We start from the raw sequence: 20,720 nt of genomic DNA on the forward strand, positions 1-20,720 counted from the left end.
TGTAAGTGAACCAAAACTGCACGCAGCTCAGATACTATATAAATCAGCAAACTTCTGAGAATCTTAAAGTCTAAGGGGGATTTGTCTATTTCACTGCATAATCTCTTAAGAATATACTAATCATCAGGTAAGACATCATTAACATACATGAAATCATTAAAATATTCCACATTTCATGGACTCTCTTAGCAGTATCCAAAATTCCTGCCTTTATCTGTATTATGTAGTTTTTAAATTTTAATTATTTGTCCTCTGTAAATTTTCTTAACTTCTTGTAAAGCACTTTGAGTTACCTATCTTGTGTGAAAATGTGCTATAGAAATACATTTTGTTGCTTCTCTGTCACCAAATCATGCAGCACTCAATAATTTGAGCAGATGAGGTAGTGAAATATAAAAGTATAACAGGAGTACCTGGGTCTAACCAACGCAAAGGTCCACGAGGCTTCATGATATAAGCAGCGCTCCCCACAAAATCACCACCATCTGCCACAATGATGCTGTCCTCTGCAATAAGCTCATCAGCAAGATGCAGCACCTTCAATGGATTGAGATGTCGCTCTGTCTTCTCAGCTGCTCTCTCTCTGTAGAAGAGGTAGCACAGATAAAGAGAGCCATGAAGATCTCATAGTCAATCCTGGAGCCCCAGAGACTAATAAGACTATTCACAAATATATTTAAAAAAAAAAACTGTGTATACATTCAAACTCAGAGTTTCTCCTGGTAGCTCTAAGCCAGGGGCGCCCAATGCGTTGATCGCGATCGACCGGTAGATCGCAAAGGTAGTGCAGACAGATTGCGTTGCATTCAAAAAAAATTTTTTTAAACGTTAGTCTATACTGTATATCCTCCCTATGGCATTTGCCACTTGATTGACATACAGGGCGGCTAGTCTGAGATCTCTTCTCTTCTAACACACTGGTCATCCTGCACTCGCGATCAAACGCACGAGCTACTGAAAAACTCCGGCTGTGATTTAGTTAGCTTTACAATTTATATCGACTAAAGAAGGGATTTTAAAAAAAAAAATATTTGGGGAGGGTATGGGCTGGATGTGGAATTGGAAGAGGATTTTTTCTCACAATGTCACAATCGAAATGCGTTTGTCTGATCTGTCAATCTATCATTGCTATTCCAAAGAAGGAAAATGTGGAAAGGCATTTTTGAACTGTTCATAAAACTACAAAACTGACTTCCTTCCAAAAAGCGATCTGAGAAAGAGAAAGGAGAGGGAACTAAAATCGCAGTTAATCAAACAGCCGTCATTTTTCACTCGGCTGAATTCAAAACCTCCTTGACTGCATTATTTGGCTCTACTTATTTATGCTAGTCAGCCTTTTCCCACATGAAGATTATTAAATCCAAATACTGTAGTGACCATAAATGTATTGAACTGTTATTGTGCCATAAGGGTTATTCAGTTATGCAAGGTGCGACAACATACATTTTATGTATAAAGTATACTCAGTATCTGTGTATATATATATATATATATATATATATATATATATATATATATATATATATATATATATAGCATTTTTAATGTAGGTAGATCATTTCGACCTGGTCATTTTAAAAGTAGCTCGCAAGCCGAAAAAGTGTGGCCACCTCTGCTCTAAACACAAAACAAAGACCAAGCTCAGATGACCTAAAAATCCATCACAAGGCACCACACTTATTCACTCCAGTCTAATGACTAATATGCATGTCTTTGAGATGTGGACAGAATACCGAAGAAAAGTCAATAAAGATCCAGCAAGAAAGTTTTAACTGCCCACACAAATTATGATGACAGGGCCAGGGCTCAAACCTAGTCTCCCAAAGCTCTAAGACGGCCCTACCTCCAAAACAAAAGAATAAAATGTACAACTATTAATAGTTATTGTTATTTGCATTTAATGAAATGATTATTCACCAAGAGTCTAGATTTCCTGGGTTAAAGCCATTTTGCTAAGCATCTGCATTTACAAAGTCAGCTGTCAAAATGTGTCTTCATTTACCTGTTAGACTTCTCTTTAAGTATATCTCGTTCCTTAAGGTTTTGTGGCCAGTCCAGTGGACACCGATAGCCTTTCAAACCCTCAGAAAGTTGTAAAAGAAAGGAGGCAGCATCCCCTGGAAGAAACATGGTTTCAATATATCTATTCATATGCATGTCTTTCTATATCTGCTAACTCCATAAAGGGAAAAAGTGTAACAAATTGCTAAACAGCAAATGAAAAGAGGCAAAAAATCTATATTTATATATATTTATGTCAACACACCTTGAACTGCTACACAAGGCTTCCAGAACATGTCTGAATTCTTCAGGAGTTGAGAGTGATCTCGATTTGCAGCAATTATTTTACTGTGACGACTTAAGACACGACCATAACCCAATCGGAAATCGCATACAGTTCCTGCAAGACAAGTAATGATAAAAATAGCAATATCAGTTTAACGGTAATCTTTATTGCCATCAAAAGTACAGAGGCTACAATAACTATTCATTTATTCTTGGACATATTAATTTGTTTTTGCTTTACAAAAAAAGAATATTCATACATTTGTATTTTTGCTGCTGATAAAACACAAATCTATTACGTCAAAGTGAAAATACAATTCTAAAGATGCTTCTAGACATATTTCATGGTGCTATAAATATTATGTCAAACTGAGCATCTGGCTGAAGTTACCGTCATGAGACATCAGTAAGATTTATAAAGTTAGACACTGGAGTTTTCTCCCTCCATTATTTTCTGCACCATTTCTCTAGCTCTCTCAAGTTAAATGGCAAACACTGCTACACAGCAATTCCCATACTATCAGTTCTAATGATGGATCTGCATTGTTTCGTCTACTCTAGAACAATGACATTTTGTTTTTAGGCCAATTATATGCAAGTCTTTTACATTTTTAGAGCCATTGTGCTGCTGGGTATCTAATCTTCTCCTAGTTGCAGACTGCAGGATCTTTTTTGCTGTCATTAATATGCTTCAGATCCTCAAAATAACATAAAATGTTATGCTTCTCTACCTTAATAAAAAAATGTGTTTTTGTGTCCATAATGTTGTCATGTCTCCGTCTTTTCAAAAAATAGTGCATCAGAAACATTGTTAGTAAAAGGCATTTCATTTGTCATTCCAAAAGATGATGCATCACAAAAATGAACACTGCTTTTACGAATCCCATACCAAATGGCATATAACAGAGACATATGCATTGCATTGCACGTTAACCCTGAAGTCTATGTCGATTACTTTGAATTTCTCTTTCCAGTCCAACAAATTAATAAACCAAGTTAACATCAGATGTGACCACTTGCCTTTTATCCTGTTTTATGCAAGTGAAGTTGTGTTCTTAGCTCGCAGTGAGACTGCAATGGAACAGGGATCACATGGCACTCATCTGCTTTAAACTGACCTTTGTATAATATTTAGGGCACAACAATAAGCGAATCTTCAGATTTTACTGTGCTGCATTCTGGTTTCCCTCAGATAGTACTGATTGTCTTAAGGGTTTCTTTGCAATCTGACTATGTAGCATAGTCAAATAAACTGCTTAAACAAAAACAATCTTTTCTGGTCACCAACTTATTTTACTTTAAACCAAAGAAAAGAATAATGATGCTAGAGGTCATATACCTTTTACTCAACTTTTAGCATCCCAGATTACTTACTTGGGACAGTAGTTCAATGTTATTAAGTTAGGAAAATGAAAAATCTTCCCGGCATGTTTAAAGAAACAAATGCTGGTAATTCAATTTAATATATTATACAGTACAATAAAAATAAATGTATTTGTGGATAGTTCCACTACTAGTGCAAAAACTTCAGGAACTCAGAAGCAATACAGTACTGCACATGATAAAATGACATATTTCAACAGACAGAGATCACTAAATAAACACTGGAAATAAAGAATTGCAATATATATTAATTTGCACAGATATAAAAAAAAATTACATTGAAGCAGGACGTGTTTATGTATATAATTGCATAGATTGTAAACCTATCCAACAAGATATGGACCAATCCTGAATAGTCTATTGCAGGACACGCTCACACAAATACCTACACTCAAATGCATGTTGTATCAATAATTTAAAGCTGGCAATTAATCTAACATGCACATCTCAGGGATACAAGAGGAAAGGATGAATAAAACGGAGTAGAACCTTCACAGACATGCTAGAACTTTCAATTACACATAGGCATTACTTCTCCCTGGATTTGGTTCCCAGCGTCTGCAATTCAATCACTATGCTAAATAAAAAGAGGCGTGTATTTATGAAATCAGTTTTTTTTTATAATTAGAAGTATCTGTACTGTTTTATCTTCATTTTGACATTAAAGTTACTAATACATTGAGCAATTGTGAAAAATCTATTAAAAATATTTTTGTTATACAGTAACAATAACATGTGAATTTGAGGTGGAGTGGTGGATCAAGAGAAGACAGAGCTATTTAGCTTTTAGTAAAGAACGTGGAAGATAGGAACCACAATGCTTCCAGACATGTAATCCTCTTGACCTCTTGAATTAAACAAAAATTAAGTGTTTGCGTCTTTTGTAAACACACACCCTGGGACCTCATTACTCAACTAAGAAAACATGGCAAGAGCCAGGCCAAAGGTCAAGAATCTGTGTTACATTTGGTTTACAGAAATTAAACCTTTCTTAGATGAAGTGACTCACCTGCCAAGATAACCACATCTGCTTCTTTTAAGGCTTCTTTGCGGTTTTGCCTTATGTGGATGGGGCTTTCTCTTCCCAGCATTCCACGTGCCATGCCCCCCAAAAAACAAGGAATGCCTAGAGTCTCAAGCACCTCTCTGAAAATAAAACACAAAAGTATCAATCAAGCTTAATGTTATAAGCTTTTAAAGCTGAATACACTCCATGATACATAAAATAGACATTGATAAGGCAGTAGTTGATGCTCAAAAGCATTAGAAAACCATACAGTTTTATCCTAATACAATTACCCTGAGTATTTTTAAAAAGTAATGAGGTCAGGCATGCCAATACTGGCACTATAAATAAGCATTATAAATAAAATAAACCAAAATTAAATCTGCATTACCATGCCATTTTTAGAAGTTCACTATACTCATAAGCAAATCTACTAAAGCCTTTCTTAGCTTCCTTCTTTAATTTTTGGAAAAGAGAAGTAATAGATTTGAAAATATTTTGTACTGAGAAAAAAAGCTAACAATTTAAACATAAAAAAGACAGAAATACTTGTTAATATTCATAAATTAACCGAAACAATGGTAAACTACCCTTTCGGGGTAACGCCATTTACCAGAACAACACCAACAGCATAGTTCCAGGCGTTGTTCCGTTGTTATTAGTAGTAGTAGTAGTAGCCTTTATATAAGAAATAGTGCAAGAATGCAGTACTATCAAATGTACTTGTTTAGTTCCACTGTGTTCTGTTTGGCACTGACAGTTGACAGCGAACACAAGCAAAATAAGAGTGACAGCTTCTGCACTACTACACGTTCTGATTCATCATACATCACTGTGTGAAAAGTACAGATGATAATTTCAGAATAAGACTATACAATACTTTGTAAACATATTAATTTGTGTTGTCAAATTCTACTACAAACTCTACCCTCTCAGCAGAAACATTACCACCCAAAGAAATCACCTCTTCTTGAATTGCAGCAGTATAAGTTTTAACGTTGAATGCCTTAATTATGGCAGACTTCTCCTTAAGTTGTCTTTCACAATATACTGTACACCGAAATGGTAATATCCATTTGACAGGCATGGATTCCTGACACACCTGCTCACCAGAGGATCCTATTTTAACCTTATTTTCTTCTAATTATTTGAGACATTCTATTCATACCTTTAGCAAGGATTCCTATGGTAGAGTGCATGCTAGGTCTCCAAAATATCCCTGCCTTATCTATCAAAGGACCATTCAAAACCATAAAGAGTGATATTCTACAGCCGGTCACAAGTAGATGCAGAACCCAAGGAAACGGATTAGGTCTTGGGAGAAAATGTCAAGTCAAGTCAAGTTGGGGAGCATTAACTGGTACAGTGCATTGCTGCACCCACTACACGACAAAACAACTCAGGATCCTGGTTTGCAACCCCCAGGCAGATATGCGGTCCAGTCCCACCCTACGGAAATGACCCTCTATCTGCCGCAGCCAGGTGTTACGTGGGCGACCCCTTGGCCTGGTCCAGCCACGGGTCCCCAACAATGAGGATCTTATCAACCGGAATCAGTGAAATGCGCCACATGGCCGTAGTGCCATAACTGACGCTCCCTCACATTGCAGGTAATGTGCCTCATTCAAGACTCCATGAGCAATGGCTCATTCGATACAAAGTCAAACCAATGGTACCCAAGGATTTTCCGGAGAGACACAGTACCAAAGGAGTCCAGTCTTCATCTCAGATCACTGGATAGCGTCCATGTCTCACAACCATATAACAAGACAGAAAGCACCAGAACTCTAAAGACTTGGGCCTTCGACCTTTTGCATAGATATCAGGAGCACCACACACCCCTTTCCAGTGACACCCCCCATGATCTCCCAATCCGTCTACTGACTTCATAGGAAAAGTCACCAGAGACATGAATGTCACTGCCAAGGCAAGTAAACCTCTCAACAAAAATGTGAAGAAAAAAAAGCCTAAAATATACATAGCAGGTGCAGAATGACCATGATTGAGTCTAAAATGAAGGAGATACGTTTTCAACTGAAGGATGTAAAAATGCATGCCAATATCTTGTATTAAACAACTTAAACAAATGGCAACTGCTAAAAATAAAGAGATTGCTGACTCTAAAAGCTGAAATTAAGCAGCTCCAGGAAAAACTGATGTAAGGATTCAGGTTTGGCACAAAAAAAAAAAAATTTGTAAAAAAAAGTAGTTTGGGAATTTTAGGGGATCCAGAGGAAGTGATGTCTGACAATCCAAGTGAATTCATGCTAGAGTTATCCCAAGGAATTCTATGGAAAACCCACAGGCTGAGAGAAGTAACTGCTTAACTAAAAGTATACCGATAACGATATGTTATATCAGCATATATTTACAGTGCAGTTTTCCCCAAGGTCTTAAGTTATGCCTGACCCCTGAAGGTCAAAGGTCAAACAGCAGTGCCAACCATGTGCAAGTGACATATGCACAATGATACTGATTGCATTTTTGTATATTGTAATGTATGATTTGGTTGGTTGAAAAATAAAAATCCCTGAAATCTGGGACAAAAGGAGATTTTTTCATAATATTCGGGATGTTCAGTCAGCCTAATTGTTGTTATCATTATGCTTATTTTAACAACAATTGATAGATAGATAGATAGATAGATAGATAGATAGATAGATAGATAGATAGATAGATAGATAGATAGTTTATTAATCCCCAAGGGGAAATTCACATACTCCAGCAATATCAATTAAAGAGCAATAAAAGCGCAGTGCAAGTTAAAACAATGCAAGGTGGAGAGAGAGTGCGAGGCAGGTAGAACACTCTATAATCTTGTATATTGTTAACGTTTACCCCCCACAGGGGTGGAATTGAAGTGTCGCATAATGTGGGGGAAGAACGATCTCCTCAGTGAGCAGGACAGTGACAGCAATTGTTGCTGAAGCTGCACCTCTGTCTGGTGATGATACTGTTCAGTGGATGCAGTGTATTCTCCATGATTGACTGGAGCCTGCTCAGTGCCCGTCACTCTGCCACAGATGTCAAACTATCCAGCTCCGTGCCTACAATGGAGCCTGCCTTTCTCACCAGTTTGTCCAGACGTGAGGTGTCCCTCTTCTTTATGTTGCCTCCCCAGCACACCACCGCATAGAAGACAGCGCTCACCACAACTGTCTGATAGAACATCTGCAGCATCTTATTGCAGATGTTGAAGGATGCCAGTCTTCTAAGGAAGTATAGTCAGTTCTGTCCTCTCTTGCACAGAGCATCAGTATTGGCAGTCCAGTCCAATTTATCATCCAGCTGCACTCCCAGGTATTTATAGGTCTGTACCCTCTGCACACAGTCACCTCTGATAATCACGGGGTCCATGAGGGGCCTGGGCCTCCTAAAATCCACCACCAGCTCCTTGCTTTTGCTGGTGTTCAGGTGTAGGTGGTTTGAGTCGCACCATTTAACAAAGTTCTTGAATAGGTTCCTATACTCCTCCTCCTACTCACTCCTGATGCAGCCCACAATAGCAGTGTCATTAGCGAACTTTTGCACGTGGCAGGACTCCGAGTTGTATTGGAAGTCTGATGTATATAGGCTGAACAGGACTGGAGAAAGCACAGTCCCCTGCGGCGCTCCTGTGCTGCTGACCACAATGTCAGACCTGCAGGTCCCGAGATGCACATACTGAGGTCTGTCGTAAGTCCACAATCCATGCCACCAGGTATGAATCTACTCCCATCTCTGTCAGCTTGTCCCTAAGGAGCAGAGGTTGGATGGTGTTGAAGGCGCTAGAGAAGTCCAGAAACATAATTCTTACAGCACCACTGCCTCTGTCCAAGTGGGAGAGAGATCTGTGTAGCATACAAATGATGGCATCTTCAGCTCCCACCTTCTCCTGCTATGCGAACTGCAGAGGGTCGAGGGCGTGGTGGACCTGTGGCCTCAGGTGGTGAAATAGCAGCCGCTCCATGGTCTTCATCATATGTGACTTCAGAGCGACAGGCCGGAAGTCATTCAGCTCACCAGGACGTGATACTTTTGGGACTGTGGTGATGCAAGATGTTTTCCAAAGCCTTGGGACTCTCCCCTGCTCCAGGCTCAGGTTGAAGATGCGCTGTAGAGGACTCCCCAGCTCCAACGCACAGGCCTTCAGCAGTTGTGGTGATACTCCATCTGGACACGCTGCTTTGCTGGTACGAAGTCTCCTCAGCTCTAGGCTTACATGGGCTTCTGTAATTGTGGGTGGGGGAAAACTCTCTCCTATGCTGGTATCAGCAGAAGAATAGGTGGAGGATGCAGTACTCCGAGGTGAGAGTGGGTTAGGGTGGTCAAACCTGTTAATGAAGTTGTTCATCAGGTTTGCTCTCTCCACATCTCTCTCGATGGTGGCATTCCGCTTAGAGTTGCAGCCAGTGATGATCTTCATCTCATCCCACACTTCCTTGATGCTGTTATTCTGCAACTTCTGCTCCAGATTTCTCCTGTACTGCTCCTTCGCCTCCCTGAGCTGGACTCGGAGTTCTTTCTGCACGTGCTTGAGCTCAAGCTGATCACCGCCTTTAAAAGCCCTTTTCTTCTGGTTCAAAAGGCCCTTGATGTCACTTGTAATCCATGGCTTGTTGTTAGCATAGCAGCGTACTGTTCTTACTGGAACTACAATGTCCATACAGAAGTTGATGTAGTCAGTAATGCAGTCAACAACCTCTTCAATGTTCTCACTATATGATCCCTGCAGGATATCCCAGTCCGTAGTTCCAAAGCAGTCTCTCAGAGCCTGCTCTGCCTCAGGGGACCACTTCCTGAATGAGCGTGTGATTGTAGGTAGCTCCCTCACTCTTGGTTTGTAGTGAGGCTGAAGCAGAACCAGGTTACGATCTGCATTCCCAAGCGCAGGCAGCGGGGTGGCGCTGTATACGTCTTTATCATTTGCATACAGTAGGTCAATTGTCCTATTTCCCTGGGTGTTACAATCCACATACTGGGAGAAGGCAGGTAATTGTCCAGAATTACATGGTTAAAGTTTCCAGAGATTAGCACAAGCGCCTCGGGGTGCTGTGTTTGTAGTTTAGCAACAGCAGCATGGATGATGTCACATGCTATCTCCTCCATGTCCGCCTGAGGAGGGATGTAAACAATAACAACAATGACGTGTCCAAACTCTCTGAGCAAGTAGTAGGGATGCAGACTTATGGCTAGCAGTTTGATGGCCCTGCAGCAAGTGGAGATTTTGACGTAACATGTACAGGGTTGCACCACCTTGTACTCAAATAGAGAGCGAGTCCTCCTCCTTTCCGCTTCCCACAGGTATTTGTGTCTCTGTCCGCTCTAACCTGGCTAGCTCCACATTAGCATCTGGGATGCTAGTTGTTAGCCACATTTCACAAAAACACAACATACTGCATTCTCTGTAGGTCCTGACATTTTTCACCAGCATAGCCAGTTCGTCGACCTTATTTGGTAGCGAGTTCACATTTCCCAGGATCACAAAAGGCACCGAAGGCTTGTATCGCCACTTCCCCGCTAGCTGCTTAGCCTTTAGCTTAGCGTCAGCTCTGTTGCCACGATATCTTCTTCTTACCTCGTCAGGTAAATAGGGAACCACACCTACATGGGCCTTTGTTCCCAGCGCTAGAAGTTGACTACCTGAATAGACGAGTCTCTGTGTGTAAAAACCGATGTCCAATTAGTAAAAAGTGTCCAAGAAACGAATCCACATAAAAGAAAGTGATACGAGTGATCAGAGAGATAGAAAAGAAATGAATCCACATAAAAGAAACTGATACGAGTGATCAGAGAGATAGAGAAAAAGGTAGAAACATAAAGTTGTACACAGAGCTGCTGGAAAGGCTGCCACTCACGGCGGCGCCTATGACTGGTTTTACTGTCACATATGAATTTTCCTGAAGAAATTCTTTATACAGTATATCTCCAACAATGAAGCAGTAAGCACATCTCTTCAAGTGCAAATCTTTATCTCTTGTGGTTCAATATTGCACTTTGCATCTTTGTCACCAGCTGGCATCTTGACCAGATGTTTCTCCAATGCTTCCTGCACTTATCTTTTAGTATCTTGGTCAAAAACAAAATCAATCATTGTATCTTGGATCAAGGACAGTACTGTAGATGTATAGTACGCTTGGAGATGTGTTTTGTGACAGTCTGCAGAAGTGTATTTTTCTCTGTCTGAACTACACAATCTGTCTTGCCACACTTGCTAAGGAGACATTTAAGCACTTCAACAGAAGGAAAAACATTTGCAATTTTCTATAAATACATATATTTGTCTTTAGTAAGTTACTTGAATGGTTGAAGCAGAGTAATCATGCTTTCCATAAGTCCCCACTGATGCACAGTGAGAGATGCAGGAAGCTCATAATCAGCACCACACATAGCAGGAGTGATCAACCACACTTCAAAATATAATAAGTACTGTTCCAACAAGTCAGGATATCATGCTGTAACACTCCTGTCAAGGAGTCCAACTCTGTATTTCTCTCAGCCGCAAAATCGCAAGTTGTGAGTGCCTAAAATAAGTGACTATTCATCTCTTAATGGCAGTGCAGACAGGGATGCTTCTATGGCTCAATAAGCCTGCATTCACAGTGAGATGCAAAGTGTGGCCCATGCAGCCTAAACTTTTAATGCCACTTTCTTCCATAGCTTTCATCATGTTGCAAATGATATCACAAAGCACAAAATGCACATTATTATTTGAAAATTTCCATTTCTCTAATATGGAATTAAAAGCTTGTGTGATAAAAGTTGCAGAGTGAGAACCAGATAACTCATTAGCATGCAACAGGACTCTTTTCCCCTCAAAAATTCAGTCAACCCAGTGTGCTGGCAGACTCAACATGCTCATGGGACTGACCTCCAAGCTCTACAAATCTGTAGTGAAGATAATGCCAGGGACATTGTTTCTTAAAAGCTCAATGATATGTGTAGCAATCACATCATATATAATGCAGGCAGCACAACACCGGCAAAGAATCACCAACTTGGAAGAATGTACCGATATTCTAAATGATATTGTAGCAGACAGAATCCCTCTTCTTCACCCAGGGAAAAAGGTTGGTCATTGAGTGCGATCAATAATTTTTGTAGTTACGCCAATGGATCTGGCACTGTCTTAAGGAAATGTCTTCATGTTTTGAAGGGACTGCTGTATGAGGCTACTGCTAGTGAACCTGCTAGCGACCGATTTAACTTTCATTTTGTTAGCATTAGCAGCGAAAAACTCCATATAAAATTCATTATGGAGGTTCTTTAGAGTGGTAATTAAATTTGTAGTGTTGAAAGATTTAATTTTACAGCCTCTTTGCATTAACTAATTTTTGCATGTAGAATAGATAGCAACTCTCTTGTCATGTGCATGTGTGTTTTTCTGCTGTGGCTTATAAACTTAAACATGTATGTTTACAATATCTGCCTCCCTAAACAATGAAAAATTATATTAAAATTATTCAATTAACTTATAATGTTGGCAAGCCTGCATTATCATTCGGCGGTATTGGCCAAAATCTATATGTGGTACTGAGGAAGATGTTATCACATATATTGTACATCTCTAAGTTCTAACTTTTTAAGATTTAGCCATGCCATCTTCCACTTAATATGAAGCTAATTCAAATAACTAGTTGACCTAAGCAGAGGAAGATATAGAAGGCAAAATAAACAAATCAGGACAAATTTGAAAGGGGCTATTTTTAATGTAGAATGAGTCAGTACATTCCTAAAGAATTCAGCTAGACACACAAAACCTGTACAATTATCTTGATAGCAAGAACTTTTCCAGATCCTGGCTAACTCTCTTGGTCTGATCGTTTGCTTCAGAAGTAAGATTTACAGAACTTTACAGAGCCTTTCACAGAAAAGTTTCCAGAACCAGGAGATTAATTGCCATCCATGCAATTAAACATGCTGGGCCTCTTTTAACCCTTTAAATCAGGGTTTCTAAATTTCAGTCCTGGTGTACCAGACTTTTATTCCAACCTGTTTCAAAAATGAACATGTCGGTCTTACTTCTAATTGAATTAATTGTTTGATTAGCTGGCCTTTATTCTTCACTTACTTTGTATTCATAAAAAAGAAAGGTCCCTTAATTTTATCCAAATACTGGCAGTTAGTGATAAGCAGAGCAGGCACAGGTGAAAATGACGCTGAATGCTAAAGGGGAGCAGATACATCATTGTCGTATTTCCTTGTGTGCTAATTGCCAAGAAAAAGCTTAAGTAACCAGAATATTAATAAAGAGCAAAACCTCCCAAAGCAAGCAAAAGAAAAATAATCCATTTCAGTGTAACACACACACACACAAGCTATATTCCAATGAACATTTAGCAAAACTGCTTTTATAATTTCTAGAAATGACTAAAAAGTAATAAACTATAACTATATAGTATACTGTAGTGGGTCATTGAATTTCATAGCTCCCCGTAAGGACTTGGATAGTGTAAAGGTGAATTTGAATTTGTTACTTAGGCCATGTCCATTTTTTTTAAATACATATTGTAATGTATTGTTATAAAACTAATAAATTGAACCAAAAAAAAAAAAAAGAATTATGACATGGTGATCCTATTCCATCTCCAGATTACCAATCATACAAACTCAAACCTTAGAATTCCTTCTGGGGTGTAAGCTGCATCTTAAATCCTTCACTATAACACAAGGAAACCCACCACATACCTAGTTTTGTCAGCAGGTACTGGAGGCAGGGTCACTTGGCTACCAAGGAGTATGAGGGGCTTCTTTGCTCTGCTAACTATCTCCACACACTCCTGTACCTAAAGACAGACAGACAAGTCAAAGGTAAATTAGAGCCAAACTGGACTCTTCAAATAAAAACATTCTAAAAAAACAGCTTGAAAGCTAATCCAACAAAGCATTTGGCAATATCAAACAACTAACATAATCAGAGAGTTAGCAGATGTTTCAGTTTTTTCAACAGTTCAGGACAGTACCCTATGACTCTTATTAATGACTTGGAGTGTGGAAGAAAGACAAATAAATGTGAGCATTTTATGTACATTATGACACTAAAAACAGAAGCTGGCACAGCCATAGCTGTTTAGAGGGCAAGCTGTACAACATGCAGTTAGCCACCCGCTTTATGTCAACAGAAATGAATAAATTGTCAGGGGCTAAATAGAATCACATTTGATGGTAATACAGACCCATTTAAGTTACTGAAAATATTGCAGTTCATTTGAAATACACCATCTTGAGTCAAATACTGTAATCTTGCCTGTTGTTTTGTAGCTTGAGGAATATGAACAGGAAGTGGTGAAATATCTCTTGGTTCCCAGGCTCCAGCAAACAGGTTGCTTAAATGATTCTGGAGGTACCTTTAAGAATGAAAATGGAAAGATTTTTATTCAGTCATTTACTTTCTGAACGGACAATACAGTGCCACAGAAGTGTGCGCTGTTCCTTCCAGACATTCTGGTTTTGAATTCCACACCGTGTCATTGCCTATGTAGAATCTGCATTTTCCCCAAGGTCATTTCTGTAGATATTACAGCTTTCATCCCACATCTCAAAGGTGTGCAAGTCGGTAATTCCGTATTAGAAAGTAAAAATGTAAGCTTGGGTCTAAATGGTTCAATGGTTACAATTTACTGGTGCCCCAACCAATTTCTATGTTGTGCATGATGATGCCCTTACAGTTTTTGTCCTCTCAAGACCCTGGGTTAAATAGATTTCACACTGTTGGTTTATACTCTGTTATTTTCTGAACCCATTTATTTTCCATACAATGTCACAGTCTTAACAGCATCAGGTGCAAAATAGGAATCCACCTTGGATGGGGGCGGCACCAGCCCATTACAGGAAGCATTCACTCCAGGTCAATTTAGAGTTCCTTATCAGTTTACTCTGCACTTTATTTGGAAAATGTAGAAAGAAACTATGTATGAAGAGAAAACACATAAAACTGTGAAAACTCCATATACAGTCCATGGGTCAGGACTTGAACACAAGACTTTGAATCATTGGTTACCACTCTAGAACTGTTACAAACAAATTTAAATCTTTTAAACATTCTGTATTCTGCCTAGTTGCAAAGACAATGGCCACTCTCATAAAATGCTCCATTTATTTATTATGTATTACGTAGTAAGTTTATTACCACCAATACTGCTACTACTACTTCTACTTATCCACTATAATCTTTTTCTTTGCTGTGTAAACCATCTTGGACTGGTGTTAACTATTATATGCACCACATAAAATAATTAATTGATATTATATTTAAAATGATCAATTCGGCCATTTTCTTTGCATACTTACCCTAGTCAGCATAAACAGAACTCAAAGCCTATCCCAGAACTAACATATACAATGGAGGAATCATCCCCGGATAGATTCTCCAATACTGATATTTAAATCTTTGTTAATAATCAACATACCAATTGATAACCTTTCCAATAAGCCCTTTGGGTGGAGTTTTGGGTGCAACTTCTTTTTCAACAAGGTGGTAGGGGTATAGTGTGTCAATTGGCAGCTCCACAAAAACTGGACCTTTAAAGGGAAATAATCATTTTTTAGAAGGCCATAAAATAAAATAAATAACTAAATAAATAATAAAATAGTATACCTGGTGTCCCTGACTGGGCAACTGCTATAGCTTTTCTAAGTACTGGAATGATTTCTCGGACTGTTCGGACTGAGGCACAGAATTTGCATAGACTTTTAAACAAAGACATCTGATCAATATCTTGAAGCGCTCCACGGCCCTAAGGGAAAAGAAAATGCTAACACTACTAAATGAAAATTATAAAAAAAAATTAAAAAAATAAAACAAAAACTATTGCATACATACAAGCTGAATTTCTAAACTTCACTTCAGTTTTACTTTAATGTAGCACATACATACAGCAAAAGGCTGGCTCAGAATGCTGTACTGAATCAATATGCAAAATGTATATGTATACTTGAAGAGTCATAGCTTATAAAATAAAACTAGTAATTTAAACAATGTTAGACTAAAATATCTTTAATGCAGCAAGGTATACTTTGTCTACAAGGTTTTAGAATATACAGATGCCTGCCAAATTTTTCTCTGTGCCATTCAACTTTACCAGTGTTTTGATTTTTGCACATGGAAGAAAATAAAGTGCTTTACTGAGAGTGAATGTAAACCACCTAACTAATCATGTAGGTTCACCTAATTGTAGTAAACCAGTTCTGAATAATAAATTACTGTAAAAGAAAACCAGCAGCAAAAGGGTGTACTAGCAGACTGTTTGAAAGCCTAGGTTAACTTAATGTGCTACTTGGAAACATACAGTACATCATTACTTATTAACAAAAAAATCTGCAGCCGAGTGTTTCGCAGTTTTTTTTTTCTAGTTCAACAGGCAAAGAGTTGAAGCCTTACTCACATGATTTTCAGTACTTATAGGGAACTGTGATTTACAAGGTCTCTATTCTAAAAACATATTTTGAGGAGTATTAAAATACATAATGATCTCACTAGAAATATTGTTTTTTAAAGTGATTGTCAGACCTATCCTTTTCATGCAGAAAAACAGATTAACACCAACAGATGCTCTAAAGGCAATCAAACTCACAATTTGTAATTGATTTTTTCTAACAAATTAGCACATAATATTGAATACCTTACAATATTAAAAAAATCTTTCATATCATGATCACCAATTTTAAAAACTGTGCAGATGTGTCTGTCTGGACTGGGGAGTTGGTTTAGGGATTTGTATTTTAGACAGACATTACTACTAGGCATATTACAAACTATAAGTATGTAAAGACATGGAGATTAACAATTGAAATAAATGCTGACCAATCAACAGATACATTTTTCAAAAAGAGGCCCACAGGCTAAAATAGCTATTTATGATGCTGACAGTGAACACACTACTTCACAAACCAGCTTTCATTTTAAAACTTGAAATAGTAAAATACTGGTTTGAATTACCTGGCAACTTTCAAAAGCAGGGGGCTTGAGTTGCCTCAAAAGCTTACATATTGTCTTTTTAGTCAGCCAATTAAACGTGTCATTTTGCTTCACTTCTCAGTTGGTTTGTCATGTGGTGGGTGTGGCAATGCGCTGTATCAGTGCGTGCTCCTAACCTCCTCCTCCTCTCATTAAAAGCAGGAGTTAAAAGATCTTGACTAAGTTAAACAAAATATATGATACCAAAAGTGCTTTGCATGGCAGATATGGCTACCATTTACAAATTATTACAAAATTAAAATAGTATACAGAATGTACTGTCCCGCTCAGTGACTTCATATTGAGAGGAGGTAGAATTCCTACCTGAAGCAAGGTTGCTGCAGCTCCACCTAATAACAGGATAGGGGACTCTGCCATTTGAGCATTTTTTATTGCTGTTACAGTGTTGGTCAACCCTGGCCCAGCAGTTACTGCAGCAACCCCAACTGTTCCTAAAAATAAACAATAAGAAATTCATGTTATCCAATAGACTAAAATGGCAATTTCTGCTCTTTGGTAGTGAATGGACTTGAACTTATAAATCAGGCAGCAAATAACCCAAAGGCTAAGAACCACTGAACATACTAAAAACATATGACAACTCATATGCAAAAATGCTAACTAAGTGACTCATTGTCAAGATATGTCAATATTAACTAAAAATCTTTCATGCTACAAATCCATCCTCAAATCCAAAGATAATTAAATATTTTAGCTGTTATCATCTTCATTTTTTAACCCTAAATTTACTGGATACACTTAGTCCAATACAAGGCCATGTTGGTATTCTGGAGCTTTTCATATCAGTACCAGGTGCAACATTATATTGTCCTGGGACTCTCCAGAATGTGGTCAACCTGAGAGTAGAATCTAAGTCTCTATGGCTATGAAGGTGTGCAAACAACCATGCTGTGCCACCATGCTTCGCCTCAAAATTAATCCATGATAATTAATCTTCTTTCTTTGTGTGCGATTCTGTACAAAATCTTCTTTAATAATGTTTTTTCAAGTTAGCTGTACTGAATATTTTCTTCTCACACAAAGTTTGATTTCTTTTGAAAGAGGATACAGTGCTATAATGTGCCTTTTATAGTTCCATTCACATAATACTCCCCACATAATAAAAACTGTATTAGATTTATGTTTTTATTTACAGATTAAGTACTTTAAATACATATCTCTATTATAATAAAAAAATCTTGGGTCGAGACGTGATTTCCTCAGAGACAATTTAATGTCCTGCAAGACAAGGAAGTGAGAGAAAAGGACACCTTCTGTACAGGCTTTTAAATGTTCGATGCGCTGTGCGATATGCAGATCATGCAGCACGGCACAAGCAGCAGCAGCAGCAACCCAGCTGATCGAGCACAGAGGAGGTACAAAAAATGTATTTGTTTCCCATTGTATTACCGCTTAAGAGGGGGTTTCGGAGGAGCGATCAGATCTCCTTAGCTTACATTTAGCCCCCCTCTTCACAACGCGCATTCTCATTCACTACAGTTTTATTACTGGAAAATATCAAGAAATGAAAATAATGAATGAAAATGAATGAAATGCAAATAACAATCTCTTTAAATTGTATATTCAGTTAACCAAACCCAGAGGTGAGTAAGCGAAGTGAGCAGGAGGCGGAGCCCCCAGTACACAATAAAAAATATAATATATATTATAAACTACCACTGTTGATTAAATTATAAGGAAGGAATCTTGAAAATGAATGACCTGAATGTGTCTAGGCCCTTGGTTTCATACAATATTTCCCGTTTTAAAGTAATAAAATATTGCCATTCTTTATTGTATAAAGTGGGTTTGTTTATATTGTCAAAATCAAAACAGCTGTATTTCATATTGAACATATTGAACACAAGCACATTGAGCATAGGTAGTGACCAATGACTGGCTGTCTCTAAATCCTACTTACACTTAAAAGGCGCCATACGTTGCAAATTCTGGACTGCATAAGTTGCTACACTACAGCAAGTTTTCTGAAAGTACTAGAATGCTGACTACATCAACAACCCCATCTTAAAACAAGCCATACATTTACTAGTGTTTCTAGAAAAAGCAATTTAAATACTTCATGATCTTTATGCAGTTCAATCAAGTTGTTAATTGCGTTGTGCTTTTTAAACTGACTGTCACTTTGCAGCAATCTTAGCTAAAGACAATGGTCACCAGACTGAGTACATTAAATTCATGTCATGGAGACTAATAATAATAATAATCATACTACATTGTATTTATATAGCACTGTTCCCATACGTAAACACTGAACAGGATAAAAATAAACAGCACTGGATACAAACTATTATCAGATGTTAAATGCCAAATTCATTAAACACAACAATCAGAATTAGAATAAGAAATAAACAATTCACTGAACATTTAGAATGCTAAGATTTATGTTTGACTGGTTGAAATAATTTTCATGATGAAATGCAGTAACATATTTGTGAGATTATTTTATGTAGACAATAGAACAGTTAAATAATTTTGACTAATAATTACCGATTTATAAATTGATATTTCTAGTGTTCTTTCAGTTTTTTGAAGAACTGACTGTGAAACACGCTTTTTTCCGTATTGCAATTGGTTACACAGACTTCCTCTGTATTGCATGTCGTTATGGAGAAATGTGGAAAGAAAGAAAAGTGAAAGACCAGAAGTGGGGGTTGGTATGTTTGCAGAGATATACTACTGTTTCAGTAAAGAAAACCTACTTGAGAGAATATCCATAGAATTCTGTATTTACAGGTACAGTATATCTCTGACCATTACCACACAAATCCAACACTTGCATATTACTTAAGGTAAATCATTGGGTTGTAGCAGATATTCCTTCATACTCACTGCCTTTTGGAGCCTAGATACACCTGCAATACAGGTTTTCTGCATTAAAAGTAGAAGTGATTTGTAATCATCAACGTTATTTTATGGATATTGCGGCAAACTGGCCTGTAAACACTCGTGATGTCTTCATCTGGGGAAATTAGGCAGTGTGTCACAAGGCAAGATATGACGCGTTTGGCGGTTGGTCACTACTGGGTGATAGCAAGTATTCCCTCTTTACTTACCGTGTGACATCTCTAAGTGTATGGACATAGAAATAAGCCATATGAAGAATACATTTTCAAATTCACAATACAGAACTATGAATTAATATATGGGGTGGGCAAAAGTAGGTTTACAGCTGTAAGGATGCAAAACACAAAGTTTATTCTTATTTTATTATTTATTTACTAATTATTGCGTTATTTATTTGTATTAGTTGTCTTCTTATTATTACTGTTATTATTTTGTATCCTTGCTTATGATTTATCTTTTAGGTAATGATGACTAGTAATTTAACCAATGACCAACGAATGTAGATACTTAAACAATACTGAAAGACAGAATGCCAAAAAGGTTCAACAAAAATGGGCCGATGAATTTGATAAACAACCACCAACACCAAGTAGACAAACAATTTACAGAATATGCGATAAATTTAATGAAACCGAGTCCATCTGTAATACTCCACAAATCTACCGACCAATCAGTGTTAACACCCAGAAAAATGAGATGAGTCAGGCATTTATAAACAGCCCGAAAAAATCAAAACAAAGAGCTTCTGTTGAGTTAGCCACTTCCTGTAGATGATATAATAAGAAGAAGAAAACAAATAATACAAATAATAAAATAATTAATAAATAAATAATAATATATGAATAAACACTGTGTTTTGTATACTCACAACTGTAAACCTACTTTTGTCCACCCCTGTGTGTGTGTATATATATATATAAGAATTTTCACAAATTGTGCAAAACTGATTGACTGGCCAGACTGTTGCTTTTCAGGCAAACTAACTTACTGACTATGCGACTCCGTCTCACTGAAGATTGATTAACTTCTAAATTTCTCCATGGGATTAATAAAATGTATCTTATCTAATCTAAGTAACCTCAGACAATGAAGAACAGTAAAATACTTTACATCAGCAAACTCACACTATGGTGGAACACAACACAGGTATGCGCCACTTAACATCCACAATACGTTTCATGAATATCATCATATGTCCATCCTGATCGAATATACAGTGTTTCCTCTAGAAAATTAGTAGGATGA

General features: G+C 37.7%; 1 protein-coding gene across 3 annotated transcripts in view; it reads right to left on the reverse strand.

The window, feature by feature from the left end:
* ilvbl (ilvB (bacterial acetolactate synthase)-like) overlaps positions 1–20,720 on the reverse strand; it is a 40,224-nt gene that overhangs the window by 9,010 nt on the left and 10,494 nt on the right. For all 3 annotated transcript variants that reach the window (XM_039764092.1, XM_039764091.1, XM_039764093.1), the window contains 9 exons: positions 16,935–17,062; positions 15,252–15,390; positions 15,064–15,175; positions 13,902–14,001; positions 13,343–13,440; positions 4,679–4,815; positions 2,267–2,401; positions 2,003–2,117; positions 414–583 (listed from right to left, as the gene is read on the reverse strand). In XM_039764092.1, the coding sequence (XP_039620026.1) occupies positions 414–583; positions 2,003–2,117; positions 2,267–2,401; positions 4,679–4,815; positions 13,343–13,440; positions 13,902–14,001; positions 15,064–15,175; positions 15,252–15,390; positions 16,935–17,062 (1,134 nt within the window). The remainder of the gene's footprint in view (positions 1–413; positions 584–2,002; positions 2,118–2,266; positions 2,402–4,678; positions 4,816–13,342; positions 13,441–13,901; positions 14,002–15,063; positions 15,176–15,251; positions 15,391–16,934; positions 17,063–20,720) is intronic.

This window comes from Polypterus senegalus, chromosome 9, assembly GCF_016835505.1.
Source record: "Polypterus senegalus isolate Bchr_013 chromosome 9, ASM1683550v1, whole genome shotgun sequence".
NCBI lineage: Eukaryota > Metazoa > Chordata > Cladistia > Polypteriformes > Polypteridae > Polypterus > Polypterus senegalus.